At 41.4% G+C, this 27,496-nt stretch overlaps 1 protein-coding gene across 2 annotated transcripts in view; it reads left to right on the top strand.

Moving 5' to 3' along the window:
• The first annotated feature begins 13,974 nt into the window (after positions 1-13,974).
• Positions 13,975-27,496, top strand: part of LOC137418890 (dermatan-sulfate epimerase-like protein) — a 77,766-nt gene continuing 64,244 nt past the window's right edge. Inside the window, exons 1-2 of one of the 2 annotated variants that reach the window (XM_068105040.2) lie at positions 13,975-14,108; positions 17,016-17,312. In XM_068105040.2, the coding sequence (XP_067961141.2) occupies positions 17,044-17,312 (269 nt within the window). In that variant the 5' untranslated portion in view covers positions 13,975-14,108; positions 17,016-17,043. The remainder of the gene's footprint in view (positions 14,109-17,015; positions 17,313-27,496) is intronic. The other variant, XM_068105046.2, reaches the window with a different exon arrangement.

The following is a 27,496-nucleotide window of genomic DNA, read 5'->3' as shown; positions in this document are numbered from 1 at the left end:
CGTGGTGTATGATGGTGATTGTCATGTGATCAAGAACGTGGTGTATGATGGTGATTGTCATGTGATAAAGAACGTGGTGTATGATGGTGATTGTCATGTGATCAAGAACGTGGTGTATGATGGTGATTGTCATGTGATCAAGGACGTGGTGCATGATGGTGATTGTCATGTGATCAAGAACGTGGTGTATGATGGTGATTGTCATGTGATCAAGGACGTGGTGTATGATGGTGATTGTCATGTGATCAAGAACGTGCTGTATGATGGTGATTGTCATGTGATCAAGAACGTGCTGTATGATGGTGATTGTCATGTGATAAAGAACGTACTGTATGATGGTGATTGTCATGTGATAAAGAACGTACTGTGTGATGGTGATTGTCATGTGATCAAGAACGTGCTGTGTGATGGTGATTGTCATGTGATCAAGAACGTGTTATATGATGGTGATTGTCATGTGATCAAGAACGTGCTGTATGATGGTGATTGTCATGTGATCAAGAACGTGTTATATGATGGTGATTGTCATGTAATCAAGAACGTGCTGTATGATGGTGATTGTCATGTGATCAAGAACGTGTTATATGATGGTGATTGTCATGTGATCAAGGACGTGGTGTATGATGGTGATTGTCATGTGATCAAGGACATGGTGTATGATGGTGATTGTCATGTGATCAAGAACGTGCTGTATGACGGTGATTGCCATGTGATAAAGAACGTGGTGTATGATGGTGATTGTCATGTGATCAAGAACGTGCTGTATGATGGTGATTGTCATGTGATCAATCACGTGTTATATGATGGTGATTGTCATGTGATTAAGTACATGGTGTGTGATGATGATTGTCATGTGATCAAGACCGTGCTGTGTGATGGTGATTGTCATGTGATCAAAGACGTGGTGTATGATGGTGATTGTCATGTGATCGAGGACGTTCTGTATGATGGTGATTGTCATGTGATCAAGTACGTGGTGTATGATGGTAATTGTCATGTGATCAAGGACGTGCTGTATGATGGTGATTGTCATGTGATCAATCACGTGTTATATGATGGTGATTGTCATGTGATGAAGAACGTGGTTTATGATGGTGATTGTCATGTGATAAAGAACGTGGTGTATGATGGTGATTGTCATGTGATCAAGAACGTGGTGTATGATGGTGCTTGTCATGTGATCAAGGACGAGGTGTATGATGGTGATTGTCATGTGATCAAGGACGTGGTGTATGATGGTGATTGTCATGTGATCAAGAACGTGCTGTATGATGGTGATTGTCATGTGATCAAGAACGTGCTGTATGATGGTGATTGTCATGTGATAAAGAACGTACTGTGTGATGGTGATTGTCATGTGATCAAGAACGTGCTGTGTGATGGTGATTGTCATGTAATCAAGAACGTGCTGTATGATGGTGATTGTCATGTGATCAAGAACGTGTTATATGATGGTGATTGTCATGTGATCAAGGACGTGGTGTATGATGGTGATTGTCATGTGATCAAGAACGTGGTGTATGATGGTGATTGTCATGTGATCAAGAACGTGCTGTACGACGGTGATTGCCATGTGATAAAGAACGTGGTGTATGATGGTGATTGTCATGTGATCAAGAACGTGCTGTATGATGGTGATTGTCATGTGATCAAGAACGTGCTGTATGATGGTGATTGTCATGTGATCAAGAACGTGGTGTATGATGGTAATTGTCATGTGATCAAGGATGTGCTGTATGATGGTAATTGTCATGTGATCAAGGACGTGCTGTATGATGGTAATTGTCATGTGATCAATCACGTGTTATATGATGGTGATTGTCATGTGATCAATCACATGTTATATGATGGTGATTGTCATGTGATTAAGTACGTGGTGTGTGATGATGATTGTCATGTGATCAAGACCGTGCTGTGTGATGGTGATTGTCATGTGATCAAGAACGTGGTGTATGATGGTGATTGTCATGTGATCAAGAACGTGGTGTATGATGGTGCTTGTCATGTGATCAAGGACGAGGTGTATGATGGTGATTGTCATGTGATCAAGGACGTGGTGTATGATGGTGATTGTCATGTGATCAAGGACGTGGTGTATGATGGTGATTGTCATGTGATCAAGAACGTGCTGTATGATGGTGATTGTCATGTGATCAAGAACGTGCTGTATGATGGTGATTGTCATGTGATAAAGAACGTACTGTGTGATGGTGATTGTCATGTGATCAAGAACGTGCTGTGTGATGGTGATTGTCATGTAATCAAGAACGTGCTGTATGATGGTGATTGTCATGTGATCAAGAACGTGTTATATGATGGTGATTGTCATGTGATCAAGGACGTGGTGTATGATGGTGATTGTCATGTGATAAAGAACGTGGTGTATGATGGTGATTGTCATGTGATCAAGAACGTGCTGTACGACGGTGATTGCCATGTGATAAAGAACGTGGTGTATGATGGTGATTGTCATGTGATAAAGAACGTGCTGTATGATGGTGATTGTCATTTGATCAAGAACGTGCTGTATGATGGTGATTGTCATGTGATAAAGAACGTGGTGTATGATGGTGATTGCCATGTGATCAAGAACGTGGTGTATGATGGTGATTGTCATGTGATCAAGAACGTGCTGTATGATGGTGATTGTCATGTGATCAAGAACGTGCTGTATGATGGTGATTGTCATGTGATAAAGAACGTACTGTATGATGGTGATTGTCATGTGATAAAGAACGTACTGTGTGATGGTGATTGTCATGTGATCAAGAACGTGCTGTGTGATGGTGATTGTCATGTAATCAAGAACGTGCTGTATGATGGTGATTGTCATGTGATCAAGAACGTGTTATATGATGGTGATTGTCATGTGATCAAGAACGTGGTGTATGATGGTGATTGTCATGTGATCAAGGACATTGTGTATGATGGTGATTGTCATGTGATCAAGAACGTGCTGTATGACGGTGATTGCCATGTGATAAAGAACGTGGTGTATGATGGTGATTGCCATGTGATAAAGAACGTGGTGTATGATGCTGATTGTCATGTGATCAAGAACGTGCTGTATGATGGTGATTGTCATGTGATCAATCACGTGTTATATGATGGTGATTGTCATGTGATTAAGTACATGGTGTGTGATGATGATTGTCATGTGATCAAGACTGTGCTGTGTGATGGTGATTGTCATGTGATCAAGGACGTGGTGTATGATGGTGATTGTCATGTGATCGAGGACGTTCTGTATGATGGTGATTGTCATGTGATCAAGTACGTGGTGTATGATGGTAATTGTCATGTGATCAAGGACGTGCTGTATGATGGTGATTGTCATGTGATCAATCACGTGTTATATGATGGTGATTGTCATGTGATCAAGAACGTGGTTTATGATGGTGATTGTCATGTGATAAAGAACGTGGTGTATGATGGTGATTGTCATGTGATCAAGAACGTGGTGTATGATGGTGATTGTCATGTGATCAAGGACGAGGTGTATGATGGTGATTGTCATGTGATTAAGGACGTGGTGTATGATGGTGATTGTCATGTGATCAAGAACGTGCTGTATGATGGTGATTGTCACGTGATCAAGAACGTGCTGTATGATGGTGATTGTCATGTGATAAAGAACGTACTGTGTGATGGTGATTGTCATGTGATCAAGAACGTGCTGTGTGATGGTGATTGTCATGTAATCAAGAACGTGCTGTATGATGGTGATTGTCATGTGATCAAGAACGTGTTATATGATGGTGATTGTCATGTGATCAAGGACGTGGTGTATGATGGTGATTGTCATGTGATCAAGAACGTGGTGTATGATGGTGATTGTCATGTGATCAAGAACGTGCTGTACGACGGTGATTGCCATGTGATAAAGAACGTGGTGTATGATGGTGATTGTCATGTGATCAAGAACGTGCTGTATGATGGTGATTGTCATGTGATCAAGAACGTGCTGTACGACGGAGATTGCCATGTGATAAAGAACGTGGTGTATGATGGTGATTGTCATGTGATCAAGAACGTGCTGTATGATGGTGATTGTCATGTGATCAAGAACGTGCTGTATGATGGTGATTGTCATGTGATCAAGAACGTGCTGTACGACGGTGATTGCCATGTGATCAAGGATGTGCTGTATGATGGTAATTGTCATGTGATCAAGGACGTGCTTTATGATGGTAATTGTCATGTGATCAATCACGTGTTATATGATGGTGATTGTCATGTGATCAATCACGTGTTATATGATGGTGATTGTCATGTGATTAAGTACGTGGTGTGTGATGATGATTGTCATGTGATCAAGACCGTGCTGTGTGATGGTGATTGTCATGTGATCAAGAACGTGGTGTATGATGGTGATTGTCATGTGATCAAGGACGTGCTGTATGATGGTGATTGTCATGTGATCAATAACGTGGTGTATGATGGTGATTGTCATGTGATAAAGAACGTGGTGTATGATGATGATTGTAATGTGATCAAGAACGTGGTGTATGATGGTAATTGTCATGTGATCAAGAACGTGGTGTATGATGGTGATTGCCATGTGATCAAGAACGTGGTGTATGATGGTGATTGCCATGTGATCAAGAACGTGTTATATGATGGTGATTGTCATGTGATCAAGAACGTGGTGTATGATGGTGATTGCCATGTGATCAAGAACGTGGTGTATGATGGTGATTGCCATGTGATCAAGAACGTGGTGTATGATGGTGATTGCCATGTGATAAAGAACGTGGTGTATGATGGTGATTGTCATGTGATCAAGAACGTGGTGTATGATGGTGATTGTCATGTGATAAAGAACGTGGTGTGTGATGGTGATTGTCATGTGATCAAGGACGTGGTGTATGATGGTGATTGTCATGTGATCGAGGACGTTCTGTATGATGGTGATTGTCATGTGATCAAGTACGTGGTGTATGATGGTAATTGTCATGTGATCAAGGACGTGCTGTATGATGGTGATTGTCATGTGATCAATCACGTGTTATATGATGGTGATTGTCATGTGATCAAGAACGTGGTTTATAATGGTGATTGTCATGTGATAAAGAACGTGGTGTATGATGGTGATTGTCATGTGATCAAGAACGTGGTGTATGATGGTGCTTGTCATGTGATCAAGGACGAGGTGTATGATGGTGATTGTCATGTGATCAAGGACGTGGTGTATGATGGTGATTGTCATGTGATCAAGAACGTGCTGTATGATGGTGATTGTCATGTGATCAAGAACGTGCTGTATGATGGTGATTGTCATGTGATAAAGAACTTACTGTGTGATGGTGATTGTCATGTGATCAAGAACGTGCTGTGTGATGGTGATTGCCATGTAATCAAGAACGTGCTGTATGATGGTGATTGTCATGTGATCAAGAACGTGTTATATGATGGTGATTGTCATGTGATCAAGGACGTGGTGTATGATGGTGATTGTCATGTGATCAAGAACGTGGTGTATGATGGTGATTGTCATGTGATCAAGAATGTGCTGTACGACGGTGATTGCCATGTGATAAAGAACGTGGTGTATGATGGTGATTGTCATGAGATCAAGAACGTGCTGTATGATGGTGATTGTCATGTGATCAAGAACGTGCTGTATGATGGTGATTGTCATGTGATCAAGAACGTGGTGTATGATGGTAATTGTCATGTGATCAAGGATGTGCTGTATGATGGTAATTGTCATGTGATCAAGGACGTGCTGTATGAAGGTAATTGTCATGTGATCAATCACGTGTTATATGATGGTGATTGTCATGTGATCAATCACATGTTATATGATGGTGATTGTCATGTGATTAAGTACGTGGTGTGTGATGATGATTGTCATGTGATCAAGACCGTGCTGTGTGATGGTGATTGTCATGTGATCAAGAACGTGGTGTATGATGGTGATTGTCATGTGATCAAGGACGTGCTGTATGATGGTGATTGTCATGTGATCAAGAACGTGGTGTATGATGGTGATTGTCATGTGATCAAGAACGTGGTGTATGATGGTGATTGTCATGTGATCAAGGACGTGGTGTATGATGGTGATTGTCATGTGATCAAGAACGTGCTGTATGATGGTGATTGTCATGTGATCAAGAACGTGCTGTATGATGGTGATTGTCATGTGATAAAGAACGTACTGTGTGATGGTGATTGTCATGTGATCAAGAACGTGCTGTGTGATGGTGATTGTCATGTAATCAAGAACGTGCTGTATGATGGTGATTGTCATGTGATCAAGAACGTGTTATATGATGGTGATTGTCATGTGATCAAGGACGTGGTGTATGATGGTGATTGTCATGTGATCAAGAACGTGGTGTATGATGGTGATTGTCATGTGATCAAGAACGTGCTGTACGACGGTGATTGCCATGTGATAAAGAACGTGGTGTATGATGGTGATTGTCATGTGATCAAGAACGTGCTGTATGATGGTGATTGTCATGTGATCAAGAACGTGCTGTATGATGGTGATTGTCATGTGATCAAGAACGTGGTGTATGATGGTAATTGTCATGTGATCAAGGATGTGCTGTATGATGGTAATTGTCATGTGATCAAGGACGTGCTGTATGATGGTAATTGTCATGTGATCAATCACGTGTTATATGATGGTGATTGTCATGTGATCAATCACATGTTATATGATGGTGATTGTCATGTGATTAAGTACGTGGTGTGTGATGATGATTGTCATGTGATCAAGACCGTGCTGTGTGATGGTGATTGTCATGTGATCAAGAACGTGGTGTATGATGGTGATTGTCATGTGATCAAGGACGTGCTGTATGATGGTGATTGTCATGTGATCAAGAACGTGGTGTATGATGGTGATTGTCATGTGATCAAGAACGTGGTGTATGATGGTGATTGTCATGTGATCAAGAACGTGGTGTATGATGGTGATTGTCATGTGATAAAGAACGTGGTGTATGATGGTGATTGTCATGTGATCAAGAACGTGGTGTATGATGGTGATTGTCATGTGATCAAGGACGTGGTGCATGATGGTGATTGTCATGTGATCAAGAACGTGGTGTATGATGGTGATTGTCATGTGATCAAGGACGTGGTGTATGATGGTGATTGTCATGTGATCAAGAACGTGCTGTATGATGGTGATTGTCATGTGATCAAGAACGTGCTGTATGATGGTGATTGTCATGTGATAAAGAACGTACTGTATGATGGTGATTGTCATGTGATAAAGAACGTACTGTGTGATGGTGATTGTCATGTGATCAAGAACGTGCTGTGTGATGGTGATTGTCATGTAATCAAGAACGTGCTGTATGATGGTGATTGTCATGTGATCAAGAACGTGTTATATGATGGTGATTGTCATGTGATCAAGAACGTGGTGTATGATGGTGATTGTCATGTGATCAAGGACATGGTGTATGATGGTGATTGTCATGTGATCAAGAACGTGCTGTATGACGGTGATTGCCATGTGATAAAGAACGTGGTGTATGATGGTGATTGCCATGTGATAAAGAACGTGGTGTATGATGGTGATTGTCATGTGATCAAGAACGTGCTGTATGATGGTGATTGTCATGTGATCAATCACGTGTTATATGATGGTGATTGTCATGTGATTAAGTACATGGTGTGTGATGATGATTGTCATGTGATCAAGACTGTGCTGTGTGATGGTGATTGTCATGTGATCAAGGACGTGGTGAATGATGGTGATTGTCATGTGATCGAGGACGTTCTGTATGATGGTGATTGTCATGTGATCAAGTACGTGGTGTATGATGGTAATTGTCATGTGATCAAGGACGTGCTGTATGATGGTGATTGTCATGTGATCAATCACGTGTTATATGATGGTGATTGTCATGTGATCAAGAACGTGGTTTATGATGGTGATTGTCATGTGATAAAGAACGTGGTGTATGATGGTGATTGTCATGTGATCAAGAACGTGGTGTATGATGGTGATTGTCATGTGATCAAGGACGAGGTGTATGATGGTGATTGTCATGTGATTAAGGACGTGGTGTATGATGGTGATTGTCATGTGATCAAGAACGTGCTGTATGATGGTGATTGTCACGTGATCAAGAACGTGCTGTATGATGGTGATTGTCATGTGATCAAGAACGTGTTATATGATGGTGATTGTCATGTGATCAAGGACGTGGTGTATGATGGTGATTGTCATGTGATCAAGAACGTGGTGTATGATGGTGATTGTCATGTGATCAAGAACGTGCTGTACGACGGTGATTGCCATGTGATAAAGAACGTGGTGTATGATGGTGATTGTCATGTGATCAAGAACGTGCTGTATGATGGTGATTGTCATGTGATCAAGAACGTGCTGTACGACGGAGATTGCCATGTGATAAAGAACGTGGTGTATGATGGTGATTGTCATGTGATCAAGAACGTGCTGTATGATGGTGATTGTCATGTGATCAAGAACGTGCTGTATGATGGTGATTGTCATGTGATCAAGAACGTGCTGTACGACGGTGATTGCCATGTGATCAAGGATGTGCTGTATGATGGTAATTGTCATGTGATCAAGGACGTGCTTTATGATGGTAATTGTCATGTGATCAATCACGTGTTATATGATGGTGATTGTCATGTGATCAATCACGTGTTATATGATGGTGATTGTCATGTGATTAAGTACGTGGTGTGTGATGATGATTGTCATGTGATCAAGACCGTGCTGTGTGATGGTGATTGTCATGTGATCAAGAACGTGGTGTATGATGGTGATTGTCATGTGATCAAGGACGTGCTGTATGATGGTGATTGTCATGTGATCAATAACGTGGTGTATGATGGTGATTGTCATGTGATAAAGAACGTGGTGTATGATGATGATTGTAATGTGATCAAGAACGTGGTGTATGATGGTAATTGTCATGTGATCAAGAACGTGGTGTATGATGGTGATTGCCATGTGATCAAGAACGTGGTGTATGATGGTGATTGCCATGTGATCAAGAACGTGTTATATGATGGTGATTGTCATGTGATCAAGAACGTGGTGTATGATGGTGATTGCCATGTGATCAAGAACGTGGTGTATGATGGTGATTGCCATGTGATCAAGAACGTGGTGTATGATGGTGATTGCCATGTGAAAAAGAACGTGGTGTATGATGGTGATTGTCATGTGATCAAGAACGTGGTGTATGATGGTGATTGTCATGTGATAAAGAACGTGGTGTGTGATGGTGATTGTCATGTGATCAAGGACGTGGTGTATGATGGTGATTGTCATGTGATCGAGGACGTTCTGTATGATGGTGATTGTCATGTGATCAAGTACGTGGTGTATGATGGTAATTGTCATGTGATCAAGGACGTGCTGTATGATGGTGATTGTCATGTGATCAATCACGTGTTATATGATGGTGATTGTCATGTGATCAAGAACGTGGTTTATAATGGTGATTGTCATGTGATAAAGAACGTGGTGTATGATGGTGATTGTCATGTGATCAAGAATGTGGTGTATGATGGTGCTTGTCATGTGATCAAGGACGAGGTGTATGATGGTGATTGTCATGTGATCAAGGACGTGGTGTATGATGGTGATTGTCATGTGATCAAGAACGTGCTGTATGATGGTGATTTTCATGTGATCAAGAACGTGCTGTATGATGGTGATTGTCATGTGATAAAGAACTTACTGTGTGATGGTGATTGTCATGTGATCAAGAACGTGCTGTGTGATGGTGATTGTCATGTAATCAAGAACGTGCTGTATGATGGTGATTGTCATGTGATCAAGAACGTGTTATATGATGGTGATTGTCATGTGATCAAGGACGTGGTGTATGATGGTGATTGTCATGTGATCAAGAACGTGGTGTATGATGGTGATTGTCATGTGATCAAGAATGTGCTGTACGACGGTGATTGCCATGTGATCAAGAACGTGTTATATGATGGTGATTGTCATGTGATCAAGGACGTGGTGTATGATGGTGATTGTCATGTGATCAAGAACGTGGTGTATGATGGTGATTGTCATGAGATCAAGAACGTGCTGTATGATGGTGATTGTCATGTGATCAAGAACGTGCTGTATGATGGTGATTGTCATGTGATCAAGAACGTGGTGTATGATGGTAATTGTCATGTGATCAAGGATGTGCTGTATGATGGTAATTGTCATGTGATCAAGGACGTGCTGTATGATGGTAATTGTCATGTGATCAATCACGTGTTATATGATGGTGATTGTCATGTGATCAATCACATGTTATATGATGGTGATTGTCATGTGATTAAGTACGTGGTGTGTGATGATGATTGTCATGTGATCAAGACCGTGCTGTGTGATGGTGATTGTCATGTGATCAAGAACGTGGTGTATGATGGTGATTGTCATGTGATCAAGGACGTGCTGTATGATGGTGATTGTCATGTGATCAAGAACGTGGTGTATGATGGTGATTGTCATGTGATCAAGAACGTGGTGTATGATGGTGATTGTCATGTGATCAAGGACGTGGTGTATGATGGTGATTGTCATGTGATCAAGAACGTGCTGTATGATGGTGATTGTCATGTGATCAAGAACGTGCTGTATGATGGTGATTGTCATGTGATAAAGAACGTACTGTGTGATGGTGATTGTCATGTGATCAAGAACGTGCTGTGTGATGGTGATTGTCATGTAATCAAGAACGTGCTGTATGATGGTGATTGTCATGTGATCAAGAACGTGTTATATGATGGTGATTGTCATGTGATCAAGGACGTGGTGTATGATGGTGATTGTCATGTGATCAAGAACGTGGTGTATGATGGTGATTGTCATGTGATCAAGAACGTGCTGTACGACGGTGATTGCCATGTGATAAAGAACGTGGTGTATGATGGTGATTGTCATGTGATCAAGAATGTGCTGTATGATGGTGATTGTCATGTGATCAAGAACGTGCTGTATGATGGTGATTGTCATGTGATCAAGAACGTGGTGTATGATGGTAATTGTCATGTGATCAAGGATGTGCTGTATGATGGTAATTGTCATGTGATCAAGGACGTGCTGTATGATGGTAATTGTCATGTGATCAATCACGTGTTATATGATGGTGATTGTCATGTGATCAATCACATGTTATATGATGGTGATTGTCATGTGATTAAGTACGTGATGTGTGATGATGATTGTCATGTGATCAAGACCGTGCTGTGTGATGGTGATTGTCATGTGATCAAGAACGTGGTGTATGATGGTGATTGTCATGTGATCAAGGACGTGCTGTATGATGGTGATTGTCATGTGATCAAGAACCTGGTGTATGATGGTGATTGTCATGTGATCAAGAACGTGGTGTATGATGGTGATTGTCATGTGATCAAGAACGTGGTGTATGATGGTGATTGTCATGTGATAAAGAACGTGGTGTATGATGGTGATTGTCATGTGATCAAGAACGTGGTGTATGATGGTGATTGTCATGTGATCAAGGACGTGGTGCATGATGGTGATTGTCATGTGATCAAGAACGTGGTGTATGATGGTGATTGTCATGTGATCAAGGACGTGGTGTATGATGGTGATTGTCATGTGATCAAGAACGTGCTGTATGATGGTGATTGTCATGTGATCAAGAACGTGCTGTATGATGGTGATTGTCATGTGATAAAGAACGTACTGTATGATGGTGATTGTCATGTGATTAAGTACATGGTGTGTGATGATGATTGTCATGTGATCAAGACTGTGCTGTGTGATGGTGATTGTCATGTGATCAAGGACGTGGTGTATGATGGTGATTGTCATGTGATCGAGGACGTTCTGTATGATGGTGATTGTCATGTGATCAAGTACGTGGTGTATGATGGTAATTGTCATGTGATCAAGGACGTGCTGTATGATGGTGATTGTCATGTGATCAATCACGTGTTATATGATGGTGATTGTCATGTGATCAAGAACGTGGTTTATGATGGTGATTGTCATGTGATAAAGAACGTGGTGTATGATGGTGATTGTCATGTGATCAAGAACGTGGTGTATGATGGTGATTGTCATGTGATCAAGGACGAGGTGTATGATGGTGATTGTCATGTGATTAAGGACGTGGTGTATGATGGTGATTGTCATGTGATCAAGAACGTGCTGTATGATGGTGATTGTCACGTGATCAAGAACGTGCTGTATGATGGTGATTGTCATGTGATAAAGAACGTACTGTGTGATGGTGATTGTCATGTGATCAAGAACGTGCTGTGTGATGGTGATTGTCATGTAATCAAGAACGTGCTGTATGATGGTGATTGTCATGTGATCAAGAACGTGTTATATGATGGTGATTGTCATGTGATCAAGGACGTGGTGTATGATGGTGATTGTCATGTGATCAAGAACGTGGTGTATGATGGTGATTGTCATGTGATCAAGAACGCGCTGTATGACGGTGATTGCCATGTGATAAAGAACGTGGTGTATGATGGTGATTGTCATGTGATCAAGAACGTGCTGTATGATGGTGATTGTCATGTGATCAAGAACGTGCTGTATGATGGTGATTGTCATGTGATCAAGAACGTGGTGTATGATGGTAATTGTCATGTGATCAAGGATGTGCTGTATGATGGTAATTGTCATGTGAACAAGGACGTGCTTTATGATGGTAATTGTCATGTGATCAATCACGTGTTATATGATGGTGATTGTCATGTGATCAATCACGTGTTATATGATGGTGATTGTCATGTGATCAAGAACGTGGTGTATGATGGTGATTGTCATTTGATCAAGAATGTGGTGTGTGATGGTGATTGTCATGTGATCAAGAACGTGCTGTATGATGGTGATTGTCATGTGATCAAGAACGTGCTGTGTGATGGTGATTCTCATGTGATCAAGGACGTGCTTTATGAAGGTGATTGTCATGTGATCAATCACGTGTTGTATGATGGTGATTGTCATGTGATCAATGACGTGCTGTATGATGGTGATTGTCATGTGATCAAGAACGTGCTGTATGATGGTGATTGTCACGTGATCAATCACGTGTTATATGATGGTGATTGTCATGTGATTAAGTACGTGGTGTGTGATGATGTTTGTCATGTGATCAAGACCGTGCTGTGTGATGGTGATTGTCATGTGATCAAGAACGTGGTGTATGATGGTGATTGTCATGTGATCGAGGACGTTCTGTATGATGGTGATTGTCATGTGATCAAGAACGTGGTGTATGATGGTAATTGTCATGTGATCAAGGACGTGCTGTGTGATGGTAATTGTCATGTGATCAAGGACGTGCTGTATGATGGTGATTGTCATGTGATCAATCACGTGTTATATGATGGTGATTGTCATGTGATCAATCACGTGTTATATGATGGTGATTGTCATGTGATCAAGGACGTGCTGTATGATGGTAATTGTCATGTGATCAAGGACGTGCTGTATGATGGTGATTGTCATGTGATCAATCACGTGTTATATGATGGTGATTGTCATGTGATTAAGTACGTGGTGTATGATGATGATTGTCATGTGATCAAGAACGTGGTGTATGATGGTGATTGTCATGTGATCAAGAACGTGGTGTATGATGGTGATTGACATGTGATCAAGTACATGCTGTGTGATGGTGATTGTCATGTGATCAAGTACATGCTGTGTGATGGTGATTGTCATGTGATCAATTACGTGCTGCATGATCATTGTCAGGTGATACATGATGTGCTCTATGATCCTCATCCAATGGATGTGTCGTCCACACTTCCAGTTACGGTACGACAGACCTGTTGCACGTCTGCTGCTTGGTGAGCGCTCCACACTCCCTGACTCTGTCCACGCCCCTCGTCCATCCTTATTCCCCGCCCCTTTGAGGAATTGCGAAGACGAGACGAGGTTGAGCCGTGCGTGCGTGTGCTCGGTGTGAGCGAGATGTGGCTTGTGCGGTGTCGAGGATGCTTTCATTTCAGTGACAGAGCCGTGCACATGTTTTATCCCGCGTGCTCTCCTGAAGCGGGACCCAGGATGCTGGCACTGTGCGTCATCCAGGGTGCTGATTCATTGGATCCCGTGGGACCATCAGATGGAATTCACGGGAAAAGCAATTCATACTGGATGGGTGAGCGGATCACATCGATATAATCGTGGGCAGCACGAATAGATTACAGCACGTCATTGTCATTACACCCACATGCACCGCACCTCCATCTCCATCACCTCCATCACCTCCATCTCCATCACCTCGTTTCCATCACCTCGTCTCCATCACCTCATTAACTTCACATTGTCTACCACACCTTGTCTAAATCACCTCGTCTTCTTCACATCATCTACTGCACCTCATCCTGTATCTCCTCCATCTACAGCACCTCCTCCATCTACAGCACCTCCACCAGCTACAGTGCTCCTCCCCATCAACAACCCCCCTCCCCATCTACAACGTCCCTCCCCACACGCACCACACACAACGGTTCTTTTCATTTAAATACTCCCCTGTGCATCGGAGTGCTCCATTTTAGGAACATTATTTATTTACCGTCGCGTTCTTGATCTCCGGTTCCGTAAAATAGACGTGCTTATTTTTGTACATAAAAGCCGTTGTTGTTTTTAGTTACTTTGCAGGTTTGAAGACTGCTCGACCATCTGCGTCAGTTAAAACCTCCTGCTTCTTCTACTCCTCTTTTCCTCCCGTGCTTGTATAGTGAGTCCGTCTTTGATCGTCGCCTCAAATTAACGCTCGAATTGCCATCCGTGATTTCCCGGTCTTCACCGAGGGGAATCACGCGATAGTACATACAATCTAATAACTAAACTGTGTACATCACGGATTAATAACATACATACAATCAAATAACTAAGTGTACATCATGGATTATTAACATACATACAATCTAATAACTAAGTGTACATCACGGATTATTAACATACATGCAATCTAATAACTAAGTGTACATCACGGATTATTAACATACATACAATCTAATAACTAAGTGTACATCACGGATTATTAACATACATGCAATCTAATAACTAAATGTACATCACGGATTATTACCATACATGCAATCTAATAACTAAGTGTACATCACGGATTATTAACATACATGCAATCTAATAACTAAGTGTACATCACGGATTATTAACATACATACAATCTAATAACTAAGTGTACATCACGGATTATTAACATACATACAATCTAATAACTAAGTGTACATCACGGATTATTAACATACATGCAATCTAATAACTAAGTGTACATCACGGATTATTAACATACATACAATCTAATAACTAAGTGTACATCACGGATTATTAACATACATACAATCTAATAACTAAGTGTACATCACGGATTATTAACATACATGCAATCTAATAACTAAGTGTACATCACGGATTATTAACATACATACAATCTAATAACTAAGTGTACATCACGGATTATTAACATACATACAATCTAATAACTAAGTGTACATCATGGATTATTACCATACATGCAATCTAATAACTAAGTGTACATCACGGATTATTAACATACATGCAATCTAATAACTAAGTGTACATCACGGATTATTAACATACATACAATCTAATAACTAAGTGTACATCACGGATTATTAACATACATGCAATCTATTAACTAAGTGTACATCACGGATTATTAACATACATGCAATCTAATAACTAAGTGTACATCACGGATTATTAACATACATGCAATCTAATAACTAAGTGTACATCACGGATTATTAACATACATGCAATCTAATAACTAAGTGTACATCACGGATTATTAACATACATACAATCTAATAACTAAGTGTACATCACGGATTATTAACATACATGCAATCTAATAACTAAGTATACATCACGGATTATTAACATACATGCAATCTAATAACTAAGTGTACATCACGGATTATTAACATACATACAATCTAATAACTAAGTGTACATCACGGATTATTAACATACATGCAATCTAATAACTAAGTGTACATCACGGATTATTAACATACATACAATCTAATAACTTAGTGTACATCACGGATTATTAACATACATACAATCTAATAACTAAGTGTACATCACGGATTATTAACATACATACAATCTAATAACTTAGTGTACATCACGGATTATTAACATACATACAATCTAATAACTAAGTGTACATCACGGATTCCCCTCCCCCACCTCTCCTCTTCCCCGACCCCTCCCCATTCCTGTCCCTCACCTTACTCTCTTCTCCTGCCCACCCCTCCCTTTCCTTCTCCTCCTCTGGGGATCCTTCCTCCTCCTCTCCCACTCCCCTTTCCCTCCCCTTCCCTCCCTCTTGCCATCTCCTCTCTGGCAATCCCGAGATAGTGGTTCAAATCTTGCCGAATGTAACAGTCGTTTTTGATGGAAATCACTGGAATTTCATTTCACTTTCACTTGAATCACTTGAACTGGAATTTCCTCATCAATTATTTTCAGTAAAAACCCAGTTGGCTCATTAATGACCTTCTGGGAGGTGGTAATTTCCCTTCGCCATCTTGTCTGGTCTACATGGGATGCTCGTCCACGCTGATTGGCCGATAATGATCAAATGATGCAGCTTGGATTGGCAGTAAATGTTGTCAAATGGCAGAATGTTAGGAATCCTCTCCTGCCATGAAGGACATCCTGGATCCGTGAGCTCTTCGATCCGTGAGTATGAATGAGCTCATAGTCCATCAGCAGCATCACATCTCTCTCATTGATCATTGGTCCTCTCTATTGTGCATCCAATGTTGTACTTAGCTCCGTGGAGGTCAGCCAATTGATCGGTTGTTTTCCTGTTTTTTTTTTTTTTTTGTTTTTTTACACCAATCGTTCAGCTTTAAACTCAACATTAGCTCTTACACGAGCCTCGATCTTGTAAACAAAACAAACAAAAAAAAATAAAAATAAAATATATTTAAAAATAAAAACATTTGGTGGAACAACTGTCCACCCTGTTTAAAGCAACGATTTGTGATGCATTTGTGTGCAGGTTGAGCCAAACGCATGAAGTGGCCAAAATGGTGGGTCGAGCACTGGTGTGCATATTGGCTGCTTTTGCTGTTGCCATTGCCTTGCCAGGGCCTGGGCGTATCCGAACTCAAACCCAGCATCCTCGCATCTACTTCGGGCCAGCCGACCTGGCGGAATTGCGAAGAAGAGCCGTCGGATCCCACGGCCACCTGAGTCGGGCACTGCGGAGAGCGGCGCATTCCATGCTGGCCCGACCGGACATTTACCTTCCCTCTTCACCTGCCAGAGGGACAGCACCCACCAGGAGTGCCTCTTGGTACGGATTTACCCATCGAGTGTGCCACTGTGACCGATAATAATCAGTTAATCATACAGACTTGGCATTTAATATGGAAATTTTTTTTGTGGGGTGAACTTACTTTTCAAGATGTCTTAGAACCAAAAGTTCATTGGAATTATGTTGAAATTATTCTAGATTTTGTTAATGTGACCTTTAAAAGAAACAAAAACCACATTTGACATTTCGAAACAAATAAATTGATCCTTGAAAGTGATGTAAACTGATATCGAACTCAAATCACGGACAGTACTGTGTTAAACTTCTGTAAGTTTTCCAGAAGTATCTCTATTTTGCACATTAGCCAAATTTTTTTTAAACAAAAACAAAAGTTAAATTACGACTGGGATTACGGACAGTAAAATTACAGTTCAGTACTTCGTGTAACCCCCCGAGCATTCAGGAGAGCACATACACGTTGAGGCATGCTGTTCACGAGATTTGCCAAGGTTTGGACAGGAATCGCTTGCCATGCAGTGACAATAGCCTGCTGCAATTCACGCACAGAGGTCGGCTGCTGGTCCAAGTGGTTGATTTGACGCGTTAATTCTGCCCACAAGTTCTCCATCGGATTCATATCCAGGGACATGGCAGGCCACTCCATATGCTCCACACCACGGTCAGCAAGAAAGTGTTGGATCATGCGAGCACGATGAGGCCGTGCATTGTCATCTTGGAAGACAAAGTTTCCTCGAAAGGCTGCACGAGCAAATGGAAGCAATGTTTCTTCCAGAATGGCCCTGTACTTGAACTGGTTCAGGTTTCCATTCAGAACAACCAGGTCAGTTTTGACCCCTGCATGAAAAGCAGCCCAAACGGTCACCCCACCACCTCTGGCTTGGACTCTTGGCACTGTACTATCTTTGTTGTAGGCTTCATGCACTTGTCTGCGCACTTGGATGCGGCCATCTTGACGATAGACCAGAAATATAGACTCGTCACTGAAGATCACGTGATTCCAGTGTCCTGGCTGCCATTGACGGTGTTCTCTGGCCCACTGCAATCGGCGCTGGCGGTGTTGTCTGGTCAGGCGTGGCTTTCTCAGGGGACGCCTGGCACGATAGCCTGCTTGAACCAGTTGACTAGCCTTCTGGATACAGGCACATTTGTCATTTGCTGCCACTCAGCCCTAAGCCGATTGGCTGACCTGGCACGGCCATTGCGGACTAACCGGTGCAGCTGGCGATCATCCCTCCTTGTGGTTCTGCGGGGACGTCCTGGCCTCGGTATTGGAGTCGGGACACCCCTCTGAGCATTTCGTTTCAGGATCTTTGACACCTGAACTTGAGTGATGCCATACTGCCGAGCAATAGAATGCTGTTTCATGCCGGAATTTCGTAAAGCCACCACTCCATGCCAAACAGCATTGTCGAGTTGACGGACCATCTCCAGAGGAAGCGGCAATAACTTTTGGAGACGTGCAGCAGTTGTTTTCCACTAATACAGAATGCAACAACCCTTGTATACCCGACTGTGAAGCCAATCATCAAATGCACCTGTCCGTACATTTTGCCACGCCACCTGTGATATATTCCTGTTGTTGACTTCTTGCTGCGACAGACAATCAGTGACATGGTTCTTTTAACAAATAAATCACCAAAGTGTAAAAGAAACTCACCAGATTGATATACTGAGTTAAGAAAGTAAACCCAAGTCAAGAAAAAAAAAATATTCCATATTAAATGCCAAGTCTGTATATGTTATTCACTTAATGAGGCAAGTTATGAGTAATGTGTTATTGATTGTGGTTCCTTTTTCAAAGGAATCTGTCACAGATTACCAATTACAAGTAAGTTTATCGATTGAATCTTACTGATTACTCGTTCCAAAATACTGATTACAAGTTAGAGATTACCAAGTACAAGTAGGTTTATCGATTACATGTTACTGATAAGTTAGATTACGATTACAAGTTACAGATTAGCAATTACAAGTTACAGATTACTGATTACAAGTTACAGATTACCATTTCAAGTTACAGATTACGATTACAAGTTACAGATTAGTGATTACAAGTTACAGATTAGTGATTACAAGTTACAGATTGGTGATTACAAGTTACAGATTGGTGATTACAAGTTACAGATTAGTGATTACAAGTTGCAGATTAGTGATTACAAGTTACAGATTACTGATTACAAGTTACAGATTACGATTACAAGTTACAGATTAGCAATTACACGTTTCAGATTAGTGATTACAAGTTACAGATTACAAGTTACAGATTAGTGATTACAAGTTACAGATTACAAGTTGCAGATTACTGATTACAAGTTACAGATTACGATTACAAGTTAGATTAGCAATTACAAGTTACAGATTAGCAATTACAAGTTACAGATTAGTGATTACAAGTTACAGATTAGTGATTACAAGTTAAAAATTAGTGATTACAAGTTACAGATTACAAGTTACAGATTAGTGATTACAAGTTACAGATGACTGATTGCAAGTCACAGATTAGTGATTATAAGTTACAGATTAGTGATTATAAGTTACAGATTAGTGATTACAAGTTACAGATTACTGATTGCAAGTTACAGATTACTGATTGCAAGTCACAGATTACTGATTGCAAGTTACAGATTAGTGATTATAAGTTACAGATTAGTGATTACAAGTTACAGATTACTGATTGCAAGTCACAGATTAGTGATTATAAGTTACAGATTAGTGATTATAAGTTACAGATTAGTGATTACAAGTTACTGATTGCTGATTGCAAGTTACAGATTACTGATTGCAAGTTACAGATTAGTGATTATAAGTGACAGATTAGTGATTATAACTTACAGATTACTGATTACAAGTTACTGATTACAAGTTACAGATTACTGATTGCAAGTTACAGATTAGTGATTAAAAGTTACAGATTACTTATTACAAGTTACAAATTACTGTTTACAATTGACAGATTACTGTTTACTAGTTAAAGATTAGCAATTACAAGTTACTGATTACAAGTTGCAGATTACTGTTTACAAGTTGCAGATTACTGATTACAAGTTACAGATTACTGATTACAAGTTACAGATTACTGATTACAAGTTACAGATTACTGATTACAACTTACTGATCAACAATTACAAGTTACAGATTACTGTTTCCAACAACTAATCAATATTAGAAACACCTGCTCCTTATGGGAATGGTAAAGGGGAGAGAGGGGATTTAAGTTGGAGGTGGCCATCCCAACTTAGTAGAATATTCCCATTCACATCCCGAGTACAACCACCAAGTTAGCGTATTTCTTCTCACAAACAAACAAACGTACATAAACTCAAACAAACCAACCACATGTTTCAACGCTCCCTCCCCCCCCCCCCCCCCACATCTTTGATTAGTATTGTTTCATTACTAGGACGTGCCCGTACGTGGGTGCCCGTTCCTTGCCAAAAAACAAAACAAAAAAAAAAATGTCTTCGCCCATGCATGCATGGGCGTGCCCATGGGCCCATGGGCGTGCCCGTAAGTGCGTGATGTGACCGTACAATGAATGTATCGTCCCGACGCCGCAGCTCGGATGGCGCTGCAGTTAATCGGGCCTGTATCGGCAGAGTTATTATAAACGTGTACTACAATCGATCGTACCTTACAACAATCAACACAGATTGCAACGTCAAATAAATGAATACGCTCTCAAATGTGCCGTCCGAGGCAGCGTCTGCTCGCCACGTTCAGCATCAGTACGTCGTCACTATGACTATCCGTAAGTCCGGAAGTGACGTCCTCATTTGACTGTCCGGAAGGTCGCATATCGCAGTTACGATGAATCGCAAATTAGTTTTAATTAGTTTTAAAACATAGTTTAACGCCAACATAGCGCCAACATAGTTTGCCAACGTGAAATAAATGAATACGCTCTCAAATGTGCCGTCCGAGGCAGAGTTTGTTCGCCACGTTCGGCACACGTGATAGCTCGCTGCTCTCTGATTGGTTGAATCGTTTTTTGGACATAGCTCGGTAACTACTTCTCCGATTAATATGAAACCTTGAAAAGGCACATCCTCAGGTCCCCAGCAATATACCTGGCAAGTTTCAAGTATATCGGACCCGTGGTTGTCGAGAAACAGCGGTCACAGACACACAGACACACACACACATACACACACACATACACACACACATACACACAGAGATTACTGGAATTATAGATAGACTAGGGCATGCCCGTACTATATATATATCTAAAATTATATCCCCCCCCTCTATTTACATGAAATGGTTTGGTCCATTCGCAAAGCCAAAGCGAACGGCTTGCGAGTACGGTGACAATCTCCCCCCTCTATTTACATGAAATGATTTGGTCCAAGGCGAACGGCTTGCGGAGTTTGGTAAATAAATCGCCATAGCTCGGTAACTACTTCTCCGATTAATATGAAACCTTGAAAAGGCACATCCTCGGGTCCCCAGCAATATACCTGGCAAGTTTCAAGTATATCGGACCCGTGGTTGTCGAGAAACAGCGGTCACAGACAAACGACACACACACATACACACACACATACACACACACATACACACAGAGATTACTGGAATTATAGATAGATAATGTAAACCCATGCTATTCACGGGTTCACCACCCGTGGATGTGACTATTCGTGGGGAATTTTATGTAATATATTATTATTAAGTCATCATTATTATTTCAGTCATCAGTATTAAGTAATGATGAGGATATTTCAATATTAATACTATTATTTCAGTAATCTCATCTATTATTGTACACCACTTCTTTCCTATGCCATCTCCAGGTGCTGCATAACGTCATTGCCGGGCACCGAAGGGGGCTCGGCAATGACGCACGCTGAAAGGGAGTACTCAGTTTTCACTCTGGTTGTTTTCTTGCTTTCTTGTTTTCCTGCTTTCTTGTGTTTGTCTGGGCGATATCTCAGCCATCGTTTGAACGAGGAAGCTGAAATTGTGGCACAATAGTGAGGAAGTACTTTATCAAAATGGTATTTTTTGTTTTTTTATCAATCAATTAATTGATGAGTTACTTAATTATTATCGACTAGTGAGCTACCAGTGCTACACACGGGTGGGAGACCAGAAGCAAACAGACAATGCAGAAATGGCGAATGCTAAAGCATGAAACCAATAAATTCCACATTACTGTAGTACCTTTTGTCATACGTCAGACATGGACAGCAAGTTTGTGAAGGACTTCCATGAAAAATGTACCCGTTCGCAAACAAACAGGTACGTTTGTTCCATACCCAGTCAATGGCGAATCTGCATATGGTGATCCGTGAATTCACGTTTAGAAAGTAGAAACCATCATGGCATTTTGTCATTCACTTGAACTCGATATGTCTTTTTTTATTCCAAACAGCATAACTCAAATCACAAATTAAATAACATTAATATAAAAAATAAACTTTTAACAACATTCGTGACATAAACAAATATTTAAATCCTGATGTGAAGTTCCGTACGGTTGGGTGAATACAATTGCGAATTCAAAATCGTAATTGTATTCACTCAATTCCAATCATCCATTGATACTTCAACAAAACGATTAACACGATTAACGTTTAACGATTTAACATTACGAATGAATGACGGTTGTATTTGGATATTATCAAACCGGCGCATTGTTGTCATCTGTCCACTTCCGCATTTGTGTCAGGTTCGTAATTCTCATCAAAATCTAAACAGTATTTGTAGAATTTCAATAAAAGCCACATCACTGTTCATATCGGTAAATATTCTTCCATCGTGTTTGGAAAAATTGGAAAATTGGAAAACTTGGAAAAACAATATCGCCTATTTTACTCCTATGGTCCCAGGAATACCCACCCAAAATATTGTTGCAATCTGTTGAGCCGTTTTTGCGATACCTTCGAACGGACAGACGGACATTTGGTGAATTATAGTAAGATTAATTAAGTACTTATATATTTCCTTTCCCTTCTAGGAATTTTTTTTTAAGTTACAGATTCGGATGAAATGGTGGTGGTTTGTGTTCTATTAGCCAATTGATTCATTATTTAATTTTTTTATGATTACTATTTGTTTATTTTTATTATTGATCATTTATTTATTTTCTTTCTCATCTGGGCAATATCTCATAAGACGCCCCGGCAATGCCGCACTGGAGGATATTTAATTATTTGGCATGGGGGAGGTGTACTTTGAATGTGTCTGTGCTTGTTTTAATTTTTTTTACACTTACTAGTATTGAACCCATCGGTTTACTGACTAGTTGAACAAAGTAACTTATATACTGTATGCAACAGGACAGTAATACACTTTGACAGTCGATATTTGCAAAAACAATTTCGATTCCATTAACATTTTTAGCAGCGTCGCAAGACGCTGGTCAGAGAGTGCCCTCTGCTGTTGTTCTTGTTCTTCTTGCAGAGAAGACAAAACCTCAAAGCTCCACCCATTCTGGGAACCATAGCTCCACCCATTGTGGGAGAGGCTTCATATAAACAAATATCCACCATTTTATTAACTCGCATAGCTTTGAGGCCTGTTTTGTAGGCCCGTGGTGTCTTCCTCTCTCACACAGTTTTATTTCAAATCAAATTCGATATATCATTTCATTTTTCATAGTCGCTAACATAGTTTTAGACTCGGTTGAAAAAAAACGGGAAGAAATTCCAATGAAAGTTGCCCTTTATAGAACGAAATGAATTCTCAAAGGCCTGTAACTTCAAGTCCATTGAGATTTTTTTTTTTTTTATCGCGGCATGGTCAGTCATACACCACCCGAAATAACAGACGGGAAAATGCCGAGATATCTATCTATAATTCCAGTAATCTCTGTGTGTGTGTGTGTCTGTGTGTGTGTGTGTGTGTGTGTGTGTGTGTGTGTGTTTGTCTGTGACCGCTGTTTCTCGACAACTACCGGTCCGATATACTTGAAACTTGCCAGGTATATTGCTAGGGACCCGAGGATGTGCCTTTTCAAGGTTTGAAATTAATCGGAGAAGTAGTTACCGAGCTATGGCGATTTAGCCGTTCGCCGTTCGCTTTGGCTTTGCGAATGGACCAAACCATTTCATGTAAATAGAGGGGGGGGGGGGGGGGGTTCTGTGGTCGTTGCGAATGGACCAAACCATTTCATGTAAATAGAGGGGGGGGGGTTCTGTGGTCGTTACTGCCACGTGGTTTCAAAGTTTTTTTTTTTGTTGTTGTTGTTTGCACGCATGCTTTTTTGCACGCACGTACGGGCACCCACGTACGGGCACGTCCTAGTCTATCTATAATTCCAGTAATCTCTGTGTGTCTGTGTGTGTGTGTGTGTGTGTGTGTGTGTGTGTGTGTGTGTGTGTGTGTGTGTGTTTGTCTGTGACCGCTGTTTCTCGACAACTACCGGTCCGATATACTTGAAACTTGCCAGGTATATTGCTGGGGACCCGAGGATGTGCCTTTTCAAGGTTTGAAATTAATCGGAGAAGTAGTTACCGAGCTATGGCGATTTAGCCGTTCGCCGTTCGCTTTGGCTTTGCGAATGGACCAAACCATTTCATGTAAATAGAGGGGGGGGGTTCTACCGTACTCGCAAGCCGTTCGCTTTGGCTTTGCGAATGGACCAAACCATTTCATGTAAATAGAGGGGGGGGGGGGTTCTGTGGTCGTTACTGCCACGTGGTTTCAAAGTTTTTTTTTGTTGTTGTTGTTTGCACGCATGTTTTTTTGCACCCACGTACGGGCACGCCCTAGTTTTTTTAATCGCGGCATGGTCAGTCATACACCGCCTGAAATAACAGAGGGGAAAATGCCGAGATATATTAAAAATTCGTCGCCACACACGGGAAATTGCCGAGATATATTTTCACTTTGCACAAAAATAACATCAAGTAATCGAATCAATAGGAATGTCCTGTGCCTATAACATCGACGTTATAGGCACAGCTGCATCTAGGCATTGTGTAACATCGACGCGGCTTTTGTTTTAATGAAATTTTTTTGTACTTGTTACTTCTTCCAACCGAGCATTCTTTTGGGTAATACGCACCTTCATTCACAAAAAACAGTGTTATGAACTCGTTTTATGGTCCCAGGTATCAGACGTGACAGTCGTTCTTTTCTTACACTATTTAAGCACCGAGGTTGGGCAATATCCTTGTCAAGTATGACGCTAATCAAATGTAATACTCATGAGGGGGTGGGGAGGTGAATTAGACACTTACAAACCATCTGGTGCATTTTAACAATGACATATATTGTTGTTTTTTTGTGTGTGTGTGTACAAGTTTGAGGCTCGTGTAAGAGCTAACATAAATCACAAAAAGACAAACTGACACATAAAACATATGATAAAGGGAGCGGGAGACAAGATGGGGAGAGAGGGGGAAGCACACAAGTAGAACAGCAGAAAACAGGGACAACGGAAGATCTGTGGGAGGGAGAGGGCTTGGGGGGAGGTGGGAGAGGTATAAAACATATGGACACTGCAAGGACTTCCAGGAAAGAAGTCGGAATTTCAAAACTGCATCTGGGGTGAATTAACGAGGGTAGAAAAGATTAAGGTTTTGGGGGGGGGGAAGATAAGAGATGGTGGTGAACAGCTGTTTTAAAGACCTGGAGGGAGGAGTGGGATTGAAGAGAGTGAGGGAGTTTGTTCCAGAGGCGGGAGAAAAGAGGAATGAAAGAGTGAAGGTGAGCAGAGAGTCTTGAATTTGGCAGTTTAACTATGAGGGTTGCTGGCAGATCTTGTGCGACCTGTAGGAATATTTGGGGGACAGAGCACAGAGAGAGCTGGGGGAGCAAGGCCAGAGAGGAGTTGGGAGAAGACTTAAAAACCACCAACCTGCCTGCGGTGAGTGAGTGAAAGGCCCTCGGAGTTAGCTTCATAGCGGGAGATTCCAATGATTCTGAACGCTTTGGTTTCAACAGCGTGAAGACGAGCTAGGTGTGAGGCAGGAGCACCAGCCCAGAGGCGAGAACAGTATTCCATTGAGCTGTGGATGAAAGCCTTGTATGTGGTGAGGAGCTCAGGTGTGCCAAGGAAGAACTTCGCATGACGGATGATGCCGAGTCTGTGACTGGCTTTGGAGGCCAGCTTGTAAATGTGGTTTTCCCACGAAAGATCATGGCAGATTGTGAGACCCAAGAGCTTGAGTGACAGAACTTCTTGGAGAGGATTGTTCAGAAAGTAGATGGGAGGGTTGTCCAGACAATCTTTTGAGAGAGACATAGTAAGAGTGTGAGATCTGTCAGGATTGAAAGACATGTTCCACTTGTTTGACGAGTCTGTGATTTTGTCCAGGTCTGCAGAGAGTGAGAAGGCTGCAGACTGCCGATCTTAGGGATGAGGAATGGAGCGGCAGAGAGTGGAGTTATCAGCAAAGAGATAGAGAGGATTTTCCAGAGAGTTGGAGAGATCATTGATGTAGACCAGAAAAAGCACAGGGCTTAGAACACTGCCTTGGGGAACTCCAGCTTGAACAGGAAGGGGAGATGAGAGAAATCCATTCAGGGCCACACGTTGACTACGACCAGAGAGGAAGTCCACAAGCCAAGCGTGGAGATTTCCATGGATACCATAGGAGGAGAGTTTGGAGAGCAGAGCGGGGTGCCAGACCATATCGAAGGCACGTGATATGTCAAGGGAGACAGCTCGGATTTCCTGTTTGGCATTAACGACCTCCATCCATTGTTGAGACAGCAGAAGCAGCATGTCCAGAGTAGAGTGACATGGTCTGAAACCAAATTGATGATCAGAGATCAAGCCATTGGAGAAGAGGAATGATTTAATATCAGATGCAATGATGGATTCCTTGACCTTGCTGATAATTTGGTGTAGGCTGATTGGTCTGTAGTTGCAAGGATCTGTTTTTGCACCTTTTTTGTGTAAAGCGGTGATGTTGGCTGATTTCCAAGCTGATGGCAGATGACCTTGAGGAAAAGAGAGGGTGAAAAGAACAGAGAGAGGGTGAGATGGAGTGGCAGAGCAGGATTTTAGGACCCGTGAGCTGATGCCGTCTGGTCCAGTTGCAGAATCAGAGTTGAGGTTTGACAAAAACTTATCCACCTTGTCAGGAGAGAAGGACACAGAGTCCAGGAGCAGCTGGGTACGACTGGGTAAGGTGGGTACAGAGAGATGGCTTTGGGACACAAGATTTTGAGATAAAGAGTTTAAAAAAAAATCTTTTTCATGTGCGGAGTCAGCTCTGTAGACTTTTGAGGTAAGGGAGGGGATGGAG

The sequence above is a fragment of the Myxine glutinosa genome, chromosome 1, assembly GCF_964187855.1.
Source record: "Myxine glutinosa chromosome 1, kmMyxGlut1.1, whole genome shotgun sequence".
NCBI classification, from domain to species: domain Eukaryota; kingdom Metazoa; phylum Chordata; class Myxini; order Myxiniformes; family Myxinidae; genus Myxine; species Myxine glutinosa.
Note: the sequence above shows the minus strand (reverse complement) of the source record. Positions and strands in the feature narration are given on the sequence as shown.